Here is a 15394-nt window from a genome sequence, read left to right on the forward strand (position 1 = left end):
CTGTAATCAAGAAGATCTCAAAAACACGAATGAGAGAAGCCTTGGTCGTTCGATCAATATCAACAATCTAAAGAAAAGAGGAATTTAAAAAAAAACATATTTTTTATTATATAATTATATTGCAAAATATCGAGACCATAGATAGATAATCCAATTTTAATCTAACGAACATCAATTTTATATATTTTTTTATTTTCTAAATTTGTGAATGCATGAAATTACGATAACATGAGATCCGAATCCTTTGAAACTAACACCCCCAAAAGAGCACAATAAAACATATTTGTATGTAAATAAAAAATCCACTACACGTGAATAAAAAGATTAATCCTCGAATCAAATAGAATCACAAATTTTCATTGTTATATTTTCATGACCGAACTCGAACATAAAATCTCTTTATATTTCTTATAAATAACATGTGTTTATAAGAATCTTTAAATAATTATATTTAGTATTCAAGTTAATTTGGATTTAATTTAATTTTGTAACTGATGGTGGCAATTTTTTTCTCTCTATTGAATGTTTTAACCTTTCCAATTCCAAATTTCCAATCATCCCAAAATTCCAATAACCCGATCATCCACGATCTCATCAGATCCCTAAACTCGTGTAGCTTCCTAGAGAAGAATTTAGCGAAATCCCAATACTACCCTTCTCAAAAATGAAAGTTTCCCCCCCTTCTCGAAAACGGTACCAATAGTGGCGCGTCTTTAAAACCTTATTTAGGGTTTCAAATTCACTCATTTCACATCACTCTCACACCACAATCGTTTCAATCAAATTAGGGTTTCGTTCTCTCGTTCTCTTCTCCGTTCAATTCGCGATTATTTCAAAAGTGATTTTTTCAAAAAGCGATTATGGCCGTGAATCTAACTCAGGGTGCGATAGTAACGATGTGTTTCACATCGGAAGATTTGCACCCGGTGTTACAAGTTATCGATTTGAAGCTTGTTCAGTCGCAGCAGAATAGTGGTACTGAGAGATACCGAGTCGTTCTCTCCGATGGTTTGCATTATCAACAAGGAATGCTCGCTACACAGAAGAATGAGTTGGTTCATTCTGGAAGGTTGCAGAAAGGTTCCATTGTTAAGCTTTCTCAGTTCATCTGTAACGTTGTTCAGAATCGCAAGTAAGTTTCTTCTTTTGCATGCCCCTTTTTTTTTCGATTTCTTTATTTTTTTTGTTTTTGATTTTTACATGTATAGAAAATGGTATCTGAAATTAGATTTTTTTCGGTTAAGTATGTGTAGAAGGTGAATGATGGGTTTTTAAATGTTGTTACTTTGCCTTGTAGCAGTGAAATTTTCAATTTTTGAAGCCGGATTTTAATGAAAGAAATTTTCTAGGGCTGTTTATAATTGTGATCCCACTAATAATGTGAGAAAACTACGTAATTCAGTGTTATCGTATGCAAAGGTGGTCGTGTTGATTTCAGTCAATGACACGGATGTGTCCCATGTCGGACACTGGACACACCTTTCATGGGAAGTCTCGGTGCTACAAAGACAATTGATTTACATAGTAGTTTATTATTTGATTTATTTATTTCTTTGTAGTATCTGCAGGTCTGAGAATAAAATCAATCACCCTATGTTTTTTTTTATTATGTTTTTACATTTTATGAGATGTGAACTGATGACTCTAGGAGGTTATTATGGGATGGGTGATGTGGCAATTATATAGTAGTTGAGTAATTTCATTAAAATAATTTTTCTTTTTCTGTTTTTTTTTTTTTTTTGAACTAGTTAAATGCTTTACTAACCAATAGGAGGAAGTTTTACTAGCTTAATTGTCTATAGCCTCTGGGCCAATAATTTGGTTTTTTGATTTACAAACAGAATTATCATCATAGTTGATTTGGATGTTATAATGGACAAATGTGACTTGATTGGAAAACCTGACCCGGCACCAAAAGAAGATCCTGCACAATCTGCTGTGAGTCATGCAGGAAATGTACAATCAGCTGCTGGTCATTTAGGAAGCAATGCTGGAAACTCACAGTATTTGAACAGTGGTTCCCATACAGGTGGTGGTGTTAATGTTAGACCAAATGTAGCTCTGCCATCTATGGATCGTCCGACCGTGAATCCTCCAGCTAGCGTTGTTTATTCTAACGGTTCTGGATCTGCAAGATACGGTGCATCTAATGCCCCTCCACCTTATCCTAAACCTGAGCCTGGAGTCAGTTTGAACAGACCAGCGTCAGTGAATGGGTCTTCTGGTGAACAGAATACAAGTTTCCGCAATCCACTATGTGAGACTTCAAGACCAGTGCAAAATTCTTATGTTCGCCCTCCTCAGCCTGTGAACCAACAGCCATCTCCTATGTACAACAGAGGGCCTACAGGAAGAAATGATGCTCCTCCAAGGATAATTCCCATATCTGCTTTGAATCCATATCAGAATATGTGGACAATTAAAGCCAGAGTAACAGCTAAGGGAGAACTTAGGACCTATACCAATTCCCGAGGTCAGGGAAAAGTATTTTCTTTTGATCTTTTGGATTCCGACCGTGGAGAAATACGGGCAACTTGCTTTAATACCGTGGCTGAACAGTTCTATAATGTAATTGAAGTTGGTAAAGTCTATCTGGTTTCCAGGGGAAGTCTGAAGCCAGCTCAGAAGAATTTTAATCACCTACCTAATGATCAAGAGATAACTCTTGATATCACATCAGTTATACAGCCATGCGTTGATGATAACTCAATTCTACAACAGATCTACAATTTCCGTCCCATTGGTGACATTGAAAATATGCAAAACAACAGCATTGTGGATGTGATTGCCGTGGTTACTTCTATCAGTCCTACAGCATCAATCATCAGAAAAAATGGCACTGAAACACAGAAGAGATCTCTGCAGTTGAAAGACATGTCTGGCCGAAGTGTTGAATTAACTGTATGGGGGAGTTTTTGCAATACAGAAGGACAAAAGCTGCAAAATATTTGCGACTCTGGGGAATTTCCAATTTTGGTTGTAAAATCTGCCAGAGTAAATGATTTCAACGGGAAATCTATTGGGACCATTGCCACCAGCCAATTATTGGTAGAACCTGATTTTCCGGAGGCTTTTACACTGAGGGGATGGTTTGACCAGGAAGGGAGGAATGTTCCAAGTCAATCTATTTCCAGAGAATCATCTAGTTTTGGTAAAAGTGAAGTGCAGAAGACTATATCTCAAATTAAAGATGAAAACTTAGGGACTTCAGACAAGCCTGATTGGATATCTATATGTGCAAATGTTGTATTTTTTAAATATGATAATTTTTACTACACAGCTTGTCCTAACATGATAGGAGATAGGAAATGTAATAAAAAGGTTACCGACAATGGGGATAAGACATGGCACTGTGAAAGGTGTGATACGTCTCTTTCTTGTGATTATAGATACTTGCTGCAAATGCAGATACAAGATCACACTGGCATGACATGGGTTACTGCTTTTCAGGAAGGCGGCGAGGACATCATGGGTATGCCCGCAAAAGATTTGTTTTCTGTGAAATTTGAAGAAAAAGATGAAGAAAAATTTAAAGAAATCATTAGTAAGGTTGTCTTCACGAAATACATGTTCAAGTTAAAAGTAAAAGAGGAGACATTCAATGACGAAGCACGTGTTAAGTCAACTGTAGTGAAAGCAGAGAAGATTGTTAACTTTGCATCTGAATCTAAATCTCTTCTGGATTTGATTGATAAACTTAAGTCTGAGAAAGCAGAAGGTACCACTATTAACTCTGCTATCAACACAACTGGACCGGGGAGCCTTCCAATTGGACAAGCTACGCCACCAGTATATAATCCTATAAACAGCAACACTAATACTGGTAGAGATTATGGGACCCCAGCAAATCAAGTGAGTCAGTATGGAAACCAACATAACAGTTCTTTTGCTTCATCAGGTGCTCCTGGTTCATATATGTCATGCAGCAATTGTGGAGGCTCTGATCATAGCTCTGCACAATGCCTACATCTTAGAAATCCGCCTGAACAGACTGCTGGGGGGGCCTACGTCAACACGGTGTCTGGATCAGGTGGTGCTTCGGGTAAGTGCTATAAATGCCAACAACCTGGACATTGGGCGAGCAACTGTCCTAGTATGAGTGCCGCCAACAGGGTATCTGGTGGATCCGGTGGTGCTTCAGGTAATTGCTATAAATGCAACCAGCCTGGACATTGGGCGAACAACTGTCCCAATATGAGTGCAGCACCTCAATCTCATGGAAACAGTAATACAGGGCAAGGAAGATATGGTATTGCTCAAAATCAGCCGGATGGAAGATGTTGAAATTTGGCTATACACTACTTTTTGAACCGGGTTTATGTGGTGTTCATTTCTATATTTTTTTTTTTTGAAGTCATGTCTTAAAAGTTGTCTTTACTCTTGAGTATGTGATATAGATGACATAATTATGTGGTATTTGATGTGGCATTTCTTGTGCCGAACTTTTGCAAAATGCCACTTGCATCTATTAATTTCAGCCCTCATGTCTTTTCCTTTTAGCTGTTACAATTGATCAAAATAGTGATATGCATATTTAACTGCTTGCTCATTAATCTCTTCAAACTATTCAGTGCTAATACCAAAATAAACATGGAACTATTTGGTTTTTGTTTTGTTTTTGAAGGGACCTATTTGGTCTTTTATAATAATACACACATTTAGAGGTATGATCTCCGTGTTATGGAGCATCCAGAAAGATACATGGGCAAACTTTTGTTTGATGACTTAGCAGGGGCTTCTCTGTCTAAGTGTTCTTTTGAATTACTAGACTTTTCTTGATCCTATGATTTCTTTTTTGGGTACAAAGCCTATGATTTTGTAGTTATTTTGTATTGATTTTGTTGTTCTTCAATAGAATGTCTAGTAAATCACTAGTAATATTAAAAGAAGGCTTAAATATGATTTTCATCTCTGTAATTTGGGCCCGTTTTGATTTTCGTCCCTGTAAAAAAAAAAAGTTTGAAAACATCCCTGTAAAGTTTTTTTTGTTTGAAAAAGGTCCCTGACCCCACATTGTTGATGATATGGCATGGGTTTTGCCATGTGGCAATCCATGTAATTAAAAAATTAAATTATTTTTTTAAATTAAAAAAATATGAAAATAAATTCAAAAATCGAAAAAAAACTGTTAAAATTAAATTTTTGACCATTAATTTTTTAATTTGAAAATTATATTTTTTTCTTCATATTTTAAAAAAAAATTAAAAAAATTATTTCATTTTTTTTTGAAATTTGAAAATTATATGATAAAAATAATTTCTGAAAATAATTTTAATATTTTTAAATTTTAAAAACAATTTTTAGAATTTAAAAATTATTTTTAAAAATTTAATATTAGGTGGCATGCCACGTCAGCGCCACGTGGCATAAGTTGCACAGTCAAACAATTTTTTTTACAGAGGGATGTAATTCAAAGTTTTTTTTTACAAGGACGAAATTCAAAACCGATTCAAATTACAAGGACTAATATCATATTTAAGCCTTAAAAGAAATAACAAAAGCTCACGCATGTGCCCTTGAAATTGCAAGAAATCCGCATAACAAGTGGATTCATGGAAAGAAATTGAAAAGTGCAGGAAGAAACTTGAAAGAGTTCGAACTCAGGTGTGCTCCTCAAACATCAATTATTTTAATGCTCTGAGACGAAGACTCGACACTTTGCTTGTTAAAGATGATGTCTTCTGGAAACAACGGGCGAAGACACACTGGTACCGAGAAGGAGATCTTAATACCAAGAAGGAGATATTTTTGAGGCTGCATGTTTTTGGCTAGATAATGGTTCTTTTCCTTCGTGTTTAAACTCTACCAACATCACTCTTATTCCGAAAGGAGATACCCAGTCATCGATGAAAGATTGGAGACCGATTGCTTTGTGTAATGTGCTTTACAAGATAGTGGCAAAGGTTCTTGCTAACAGGTTAAAGGTAGTGCTCTCAAAATGTATATCTGAGAATCAGTCTGCTTTTGTGCCCGAAAGGTCGATTTTGGATAATGCTTTAGCTGCTATTGAGATAGTTCACTATATGCAATGCAAGACTAAAGGTAAGGAAGGGGATGTGGCTTTGAAATTAGACATCAGCACGGCTTATGATAGAATCAATTGGGAGTATCTGAGGAGCATAATGGGGAAGATGGGTTTCTGTTCGAAATGGTCAGAGTGGATTATGATGTGCGTAGAGTCGGTTGACTACTCTGTTATATTAAATGGTGAGAAAATTGGTCCAATTATTCCAGGTCGTGGCCTCAGGCAAGGAGATCCGTTATCACCGTACCTGTTCATCATTTGTGCTGAAGGGCTTTCATCACTTATTCGTCAAGCGGAAGGAAGCGGTACCATAAGTGGAGCAAAGATTTGTAAGAATGCACCGATCATATCTCATCTTCTGTTCGCGGATGACTGCTTTCTTTTCTTTAAAGCTAAAAGTGGTCAAGCTCAGGGTATGAAAAATATATTAGAAATGTATGAAAGTTCTTCTGGTCAGTCTATAAATTTTCAGAAGTCCGAAGTTTTTTATAGCAGGAATGTAGATGATGCAGTCAAAGCTTCTATCTCTCAAATCTTAGGAGTTCAACAGGTTATGGGAACAGGTAAATACCTTGGTGTCCCTTCTATGGTCGGAAGAAGTCGTATCTCGACTTTCAAATTTGTGAAGGAAAGAGTGTGGAAGAAGATTAACTCTTGGAGCAGCAAATGCTTGTCACAAGCTGGACGAGAAACTCTAATCAAATCGGTCTTGCAGTCGATACCTTTTTACATCATGAGTATCTTTGCTATCCCTAAATCCATTATTGTTGATATAGAAAAAATGCTTAATTCATTCTGGTGGGGTCACAACAAAAGGAACACCAAAGGAATCAACTGAATGTCATGGGAAAGGCTCAGCATTCACAAAAAGGAAGGGGGTCTTGGTTTTAAAAATCTTCGCGCTTTTAATGAGGGTATGCTTGGAAAGCAAGCTTGGAAATTCATGACGGAACCACACAACATTGTCACCAGATTGTTCAAAGCAAAATACTTTAACAAATGTGATTTCTTGGACTCAAAGATTGGTCACAATCCAAGCTACGTTTGGCGCAACATTTGGGGGGCCAAAAGAGTTGTTAGCGAAGGATACAAGTGGAGCATTGGTTCAGGAACTGATATTTGTGTATGGGACCAGCGGTGGCTAGTGGATGGTGGTGTTCTACAGAAGCCAGAAAGTCTGCCAGAAGAATTCAAAGAGCTTACTGTTGCAGATCTTTTCATATCTCAGACTCGGTTTTGGAATGTTGGTTTATTGAGGAACCTTGTTAGCAACGAAGATACTAATCGCATCCTTAATACTCCAATCTTTGAACCTAATCAGCACGATAGAGGAGTGTAGAAGTCAGAGACAAATGATATCTATTCTGTTAAAAGTGGATATCGTATCAGTCTCAGTCAACATGTGGATTTGAGTACTCACCGTTGTGATGGAAATTGGGTACTCCTTTGGAATCTTAAGGTACCTCCTAAGGTGAAAACTTTTCTATGGAGATCGTGCAGAAATGCTCTTCCAACAAGAGTCCGACTTCAAGACAGAGGGGTAAATTGCACAAAAACTTGTGCTTTATGCGAGAATGAGGATGAAGATAGTATGCATTTATTTTTTTATTGCACAAAGAGCAGGCAGTGTTGGCAGCAATTAGGGTTGTGGAGCAAAGTTCAACAAAAGGCTCAATTAAATCTCAGCTTTGGGGTCACCATGTTTGAAATCCTGCAGGAGCTAGATTCGAGTCAACGAGTCATTTGGGCTTGCGTTATGTGGTCTATTTGGAAACAGAGAAATGATTGTATCTGGAGGAATGAAGTCATGACTACTGCAGCAGTTCGTGACAGAGGCCTTAATCTTCTAACGGGTTGGCAAAACGCGCAAGATAGCCGTAATCAAGCGGATGTACAACAATAACGTATTGACGACACAGTTTGGAGAAAGCCAGATGAAGGTCATTTCAAATGTAATGTAGATGCTGCTTTCTTCAAAGAAAGTAACCGGGTTGGCATAGGAATATGCATCAGGGATGATAGCGGGAGGTTGGTGAAAGCCAGAACCAGTTGGTCAACGCTACTCTTAGATGTACCTGAGGGAGAAGCTATTGGTCTTTTATATGCTATCAGATGGGCAAAAGAGCAGAATTTAAATAATATTACTTTCGAGCTTGACTCTAAGAGGGTAGTATATAGTTTTCACAACACTAGAAATGATGTATCTGATTTAGGAGCTATCATCAGAGAATGTAGGACTACTTTCTCATCTTTTTTCACAAACTCAAGGGTAGAGTTTATTAGGAGACAAGCAAATGAGGTTGTTCATAGTCTTGCTAGGGCGGCCACATTTTATGCTAGTATCCACTATTTCACTGTATTACCTGATTGTATTCAAGATGTCCTTATTAATGAAATGAGATAATTATCTTTCTGTCAAAAAAAAAAAGTGGATTCATGGAAGCAATGGGAAACGAAGGCCTTCTGATTTGGCAGATAGAGAACATTAAGAGCCTCTTCAAAGAGAGGTTTAAGGTTAGGAGATTGAGAGTTATCATCAAGGATAGTGGTAGCTACATAAGGGAATCAATTTCAAATATGATATGAGAAAGATTTTGCATGTCAGGTTAATACTATGCATAAGAACTCACATTTCAACCCAAAAAAACATTGTTATTGCTCAACTTGCATTAAAAACGTTTGATGAATTTGTCATTCGAATTGCATACAAGGCCTCCACAGGCTAAATTACTACTACTAGTAATCAAATCAGAAGATTCATCCACATTGACTTTGTGAACTCCATCTGGTGGAAAACGCCCAATGAGTAGAATAGGTTAATAATAATGATGCATGTATTCAGAAGCGTGATGAATATAATGAATGATTAATAAAACAACATATGATGCCACAAATCAAGTCTCAAGTCCGAATGTTAAAAGTAAATTAGAATTAGAGAATTACTCTACTTTCAAAAGACATTCATGGAAACTCTAAAGAAAATAAATTTTGATGCCATGCAGTCACACTGTCATGACTTTAGTGGCCGTCTGATCAAAGATCGGATCGAACAGTCTGTAAAGAACAAATTTGATTTTTTTTTTAAAATACCAAATCATGGTCGTCCGATCTTGATCAATTTGACATGATTGCGTAATTTGTTAACTGCAACAAATCTTGGTCGAAAGAAAATAGACATAGTTCCATGAGGTATTTCCAATTCCTTCCTCGGTAAAATTCCAATCAATCCAAGCATGTAAACCAAAACTAAAGTATTTGGCCTACTACTCCAAACAAATAGTACTAGATCAAAATACAATATCTTATGTCTAGAAGTCCTAGCTCAACTGGCAAATGTCAAAATTGCAAGGCCGGACGTCGTGACCTTGATTCGAACCCAGAACCTCATAATTTTATGTGGGTTTAATTTGAGTGGATTACCACTTCATCTAAGACAAAAAAAAAAAAAAACAATATCTTATTCACAATCTCTCAAAATATGCATAATGGATTCAGAAGCATTATCACAAGGACAAAAATCATTAGTATAATCATGTTTCTCTTACATCTCTCCATTCATTAGTCAGTTATTTACCATGCATGAGTTTCCATAGAAAAGAATGAATTCTACTTGGAATTCTGCTCTTTACCCAACAAGTTTTGCTCTCATCCAATTGAAATATCTAAAATACCCCTGCGTTAGTTAAGGAACGCAATGGTAACTTAATATGCGCTGTTAAAATCAAATTTATTTATTTACGTTATTCTAATTTATTTGATTACTTTATTCTAATTTATTTATTCACTTAAAATAAATATTTATTCGAATTTATTCATTAAATAAATGCAATATAAATAAAAAGAAAGGAACAAAATTAATACATATAACAAAATCTAATTTTATTAATAGAATTCATACAATATTTGATACATTTATTCGAATTCACTAAATCTACTTGTTTTCTTTTTACCCTCTTGGTTTTTTTTTACCCTCTTGGGGTAAAGAGTGATCAATCTTTGGGTAAATAGTGAGCAGCCTTCTTGGGGGAAAAGACACCATCAACCTTTGGGTTAAATCTAAATTTGGATCTTTTTATACCCCAATAATTTTTTTTTTACCCGCAGTAAAAAGTTTTTGAGGAAAAAAGAAGCAAATTTAATTTTATCCCAATGATTGATCACTTCCCCAAGTCAGCTAAACACTTTATACCTCAAAGGGGTAAAAAGGGACTAGAGAGAGACTAAGACCATTGAAGAAAGAAAGAAAAAAAAAGAAATAGGGGGAGAGAGTGAGGAGGAGAGAATGTGAGATAGTGTCAGGAAATGAGGAAGTTTGGAGGGATATTTATAGGTGGGAATGATAGTATAGGATATAACTACCATAAGTGTAGTCAAAAAAACCTGTAAATGTTGGAAAAAAACGTGTAGATTGAAGGTTGAAAAGCTGACCAAAGTCCAAAAAATGTGTGTTTTTGAGCTCTGACCAACTGGCCAACCGGCGTGAGTTAACTCGCGCACATGCCAGTGATGCATGACTTAAGTCACGCAGAGCTATAAGGTGCGTGAGTTAAGTCACGTTGCGTGACTTAACTAACGCATGAGTATAATTGGCAAATCAACCGAGCGCGAGCAAAATGTGTTGGGAGAAGAGCAAAATTCTTCTACTTGTACCTGACCACTCCAAGCCAATATAAAATTTTGATTAAATCATTTTCATCATTCACATAATTCTTCAACTTTCTATGAAAAAATTTCATAATTTAACCATAGAATATCCACCGAACTACTTAATGTGTCTATCAGCAACATATAGGTGTGATTTCATGCTTACAAATTAACTTTTTAGCTCAAGAAAATACCTAAAACTATCCCTATATGATGAGTCCAATATTCTAAAAATGGTCATTTTTCCTCTAAATTCACGAAATTGCTTTGATAATTTGAACTTTAAAATTCTTGTGATTCAAAATGCAATAAATAGAATGGAAAATGGATATTTGAGTTTACATAGACAAATGGCAGAATTTTGACCCAAAGGTGGACAAAATTGAACAAAGACTCAAAAATTGAGAAATGGAATGGAAATACAGGGATGCCACACTTTCTAATCCAAGAAAGTGGTAAGTCTATGGGATTGAGGATCACCACAAGAAAGGATTCTTGATATGATCAAAATTGGTCCAATCAAGAACCAAAGAGCAATTGCTCAAAAACACACATGTGTAGTTTTTTACTCAAAATAGTCTTATTTTATTGATGATTTTTGGCCCTTATATATATATGAAAGAGGTCACATGTTGTAATACAAGGAATATCAAAGAAAATAACTTATGAAAACTCTTAGAATTCAGCCATTAGTCTAACATCAATGCCAAGTGTTGAATAATTGCAAAATGGTTACAATTTGATTTGGAATGAAATTGTGCAGCCACAATTGATGGTGGGGCGGCTCCCATGATGCTGAAAACGTTTCCAATGAATTTCATCAATGTGTGGGCTGAAAGAAAACAATTCATTGTGCTTTAATATGAGTGGCAGCACCACTTGCTCCTTTCCTTTCATGTTTTTGATTTCTTTTCACTCTATTTGATTCATCATATTATTTTCTTTATAAAATAAAGCAAGCACACCATATAAAGCTTTTGAAAGCTTTAAAATGGATAAAACACACTAGAAACTCAAACTTAATGTTTTTGGTCGGAATTGGTCCCTTACACTTTTATTACAACATAAAAATAAAATAAAATAAACTTCAAAATGGGTGGAAAGCAAGCCATCCTCCATCCATGCCATTGTGGTCCTTAACACTATACAAACATATTAATATTGTTTTCCTATCTAATATTGGGTGGATTCACTACTTGATGATTATGGATAGGGGTGGGCAAAATTAACCAGTAACCGAACCATAATTTATGGATGCGGTTTAGGGAACTCAAATCCGATGAAGAATTTTATGGATGTGGCTCAGGGACCTCAAAGGTTTCTCCAACACTCGCATATATCTCGGACAGAGGCACTAGTGAGGGTTTGAAGGGATCACATGAAACCTTTTTGGTTGTTGTATCACATGGGTGCCTAGAAAAGTGTCTATTGAAAGTTGAAGGAAAATGAGAGGCAACTGTTGGATTTGAGATCAGAGTTCCAGATGTGGTAGCTTCAGATGCAAAGGGTGGTGGAAGGGTTGCCTCAGGAATTTCTTCAACCTATACATAATAACATATTTCATATCAAATACTAAACAAAGTTTAAGCATACAAATATGTAAGCAATCATGTAAGCATGATACCTTATCCTTAACAGAATCAAAAAATTCAGTTAGCTTCTAGCAGAATAAGTTTCGAACTCTTCGAAATTTGAGATCATCTAAGCCATCTTCATATGCAGGAGTGGTTATGCTAACTTCCAACTCTGACCTTGAACAACCATGTTCATCCAAAAGTTGAATTTTATTGACAATGATTCTCTCAGGCAAAATGTAGACAAGCTGAGCTAGGACTCTTAAGGTAAATGCTCTAATATAATTCATTAAAACACATCATTAGAAACAACAAACAACAGATTTAGAAAATAGATTTTTTATGTTAAATATCATACCTTCCACATATTATTTCAACCTTTGGCTTAATCTTAGAAAACGAAGTGATAAACCCCCTTAGCTTCAGCAGTTTAATTGAGGAATGGATTGCATCAAAATACTCACAGAAGAAGAAAATTATATTTAGTTTGACTTTAAAGGAATTACATTTTATTGATCTTTTTTTTACTCCGCTTTCTTTTCTTATGTCATACACCATTAGTTTTTTACATACCTTTCTATTAAACTTTGTTGTAAATTTAGTAAATAAATATTTCTTATCATTTTTTATTCAAAAATACAACCTAAATAAAAATTTGAGATATTGAGTATTGTTTGAAAGAATGTATTAAGCTTCCTTGCTAAAAATTTGGTAGATCAGAACAATGGATAATTAGCCATGCATTCTAAATTTATACTTAAATTTGATTCTTATTTTATTGTAATAAAAAAACTCAATTCTTCGATGTTGATAATAAGAAAGGGTGAAAATATATATTGTCATACAAACAATACTAATTGCATTGTTTTTCATATATTTAATTTTCAATAATAGTGATCAATAATAATTCAATAAATAAAACTTACCCGTTCGTCGATATCCAAGCAAACAGATGGCAAAACCCCCCTATTTTTACTTCGTGAAAAATTGGAAAAATAGAAAAGCACAAGCAACATAAAATAAAAAAAGAACTGTTTAGGATAAGTGACCACCGTAAGACCAATAACAATATTCCAGAATAATCTTCAACCCGAATTCTTTTTCCATCAACATATACTTCAATCATCAAATCTAGAATAAAACTGAAAACAATTCTATGCCACAAAATACTCTTAAGATCGTTGGAAAAATTGGAAATAGAATTATTATAAATTAATAAATTAAAGATAAATATTAGCATAAATAAATTGACTCATAATAGATAAAAATATATAATAGGAAAACTTATCGGATTTGACTGAGGTGGGAAAAATACACTGGACTTAAGAGTATTTTGCCACCACGGATGGATCATCCGATGCGGTTGGTCTCATAGCTAGTATTCTCCAGGATACAATACAATAGTCACTTCTTGTTAACACCACAAATGAATCAACAAGGTCTCAGGAATCACTTTTGAATGCTCATGGAAACTTAATTATTATAATACTTATGATAGAATTTGTTAATAGAACTGAACTAATGAAGATAAAATGTAGAAGAATTCATGCCTCCCTCTTCTTCTTACGGTAATACCCAAACCCCACATATATATAAATAAACACATTTGAAAGCTCATATTTTCAGTTTAACTTAGACCGAAATAAATGTATAAATAGTTGTTACAAAGACCAAATCAAAGCCTGGAGTAAAAGCAAGTAAAATAACATTTCTCCTTAACAATGACTATGAAAATGAAAATAATACACAGAAACCGTAGTCAGAAGATGGCCTGGTAATCAAATCATAAGATTCATCCACACTGACGACTTTGTGAACTCCATGTGTAGAATAGGTTAATAATACGATGCATGTACTCACAAGCGTGATGAATATCATAAGTAATAAAGCTCTTGTGGGAGAAAATATGATGCCACAAATCAAGTCTTAAGTCCATGACTTTAGTTTTTTCACACATTCACACAACCATGACTTTAGTGGTCGTCTGATCAAGATTGGACAGTCCGTAAAAAATAAATTTGATTTTTTTTTCTTAAAATACCAAATTTAAAAGCATGATCGTCCGATCTTGATCAAACGATCATTAACATATGACTGCGTGATTTGTTAACCGTATTAAATCGTGGTCTAAAGAAAATGGGTATAGTTCCATCGGGGTATTTCCAATTCCTTCCTTGGTAAAATTCCAATCAAAACTAAAGTATTTGGCCTAATACTCCAAGCAAATAATACTAGATCAAAATACAATATCTTTATCACAATCTCTCAAAATATAAGTAATGGATTCATAAGCATTATCACAACAAATCATTGGTATAATCATGTTTCTCTTACATCTTTCTATTCATTAGTCAATTATTTACCATGAATGAGTTTTAGCACCTGAGTCCTGACCACTCCAAGCACACATAATATTTTGATTAAAAGCATTATTTGACTCCATTTTTATTTTTTTTAAAAACTATTTTCATCAAAGATTTGACTCCATTTGATGAAGAAGAAGTCCAATTTCCTAAATCATTTTCATCATTCATATCAGATGATTTCGTTACAAGGATCATTGTACAGTTACTAACATGAAAGATTTTACTCCCTCCGTCCCAAATTGTATGTTACTTTAGAAAAAATATTTGTCCTAAATTGTATGTCGTTTTACAATACCAATGAAAAATTAATGTTACTTTTCCTATTATATCCTTAACTATTTATTACTCTCTCTTCTTTCAATTTCTTCATTTATCTTTCTCATATCATTTATTGAGGACAATTTTGTAAAACAACTCATAATATCTTTTTCCCACACAATATTAATTACATTTCTTAATATGTGTGAAATGTCTAAAACGTCATACAATTTGGGACGGAGGGAGTACAATTATACTCAAAATTCCAGATACCATTCATTCATAGAATAAAAGGAAATTCAAAATTCGAGATATAGTTAATTCAAGCGGTCTTTCAACGAGATAAAATAAAAGCACGTCATGTGATATCTAAAATAAACATAAGAGATCAAACATGCAATTAAACATAAATCAACTATTAAAAAAGAAACAGATCTCGCACAAAGGTCTAAACTTCTACAAGGTGACAACTCAAAATTTGAACCCTAATGAAAACAATATATTTAGTCAATATACTCTAGATATCT

General features: G+C 34.6%; 1 protein-coding gene across 1 annotated transcript; it reads left to right on the plus strand.

Annotated features, from left to right (window-relative positions):
- The first annotated feature begins 590 nt into the window (after nucleotides 1–590).
- Nucleotides 591–4549, plus strand: LOC112421905 (replication protein A 70 kDa DNA-binding subunit E). The gene is made up of 2 exons (XM_024784019.2): nucleotides 591–1132; nucleotides 1842–4549. The coding sequence occupies exons 1-2, from the start codon at nucleotides 861–863 to the stop codon at nucleotides 4282–4284; spliced, it is 2715 nt and encodes a 904-aa protein (XP_024639787.1). The 5' UTR covers nucleotides 591–860; the 3' UTR covers nucleotides 4285–4549.
- The last annotated feature ends 10845 nt before the right edge of the window (nucleotides 4550–15394 follow it).

The sequence above is a fragment of the Medicago truncatula genome, chromosome 5 (genome assembly GCF_003473485.1).
Source record: "Medicago truncatula cultivar Jemalong A17 chromosome 5, MtrunA17r5.0-ANR, whole genome shotgun sequence".
Taxonomy (NCBI): Eukaryota; Viridiplantae; Streptophyta; class Magnoliopsida; order Fabales; family Fabaceae; genus Medicago; species Medicago truncatula.

Bases quoted from the DNA above. Each gene is read 5' to 3' on its own strand.
- LOC112421905 (XM_024784019.2), top strand. From the start codon at position 861: ATGGCCGTGAATCTAACTCAGGGTGCGATAGTAACGATGTGTTTCACA. The intron at 1,133-1,841 runs GTAAGTTTCTTC...ATTTACAAACAG, and splicing joins AACGTTGTTCAGAATCGCAA to AATTATCATCATAGTTGATT.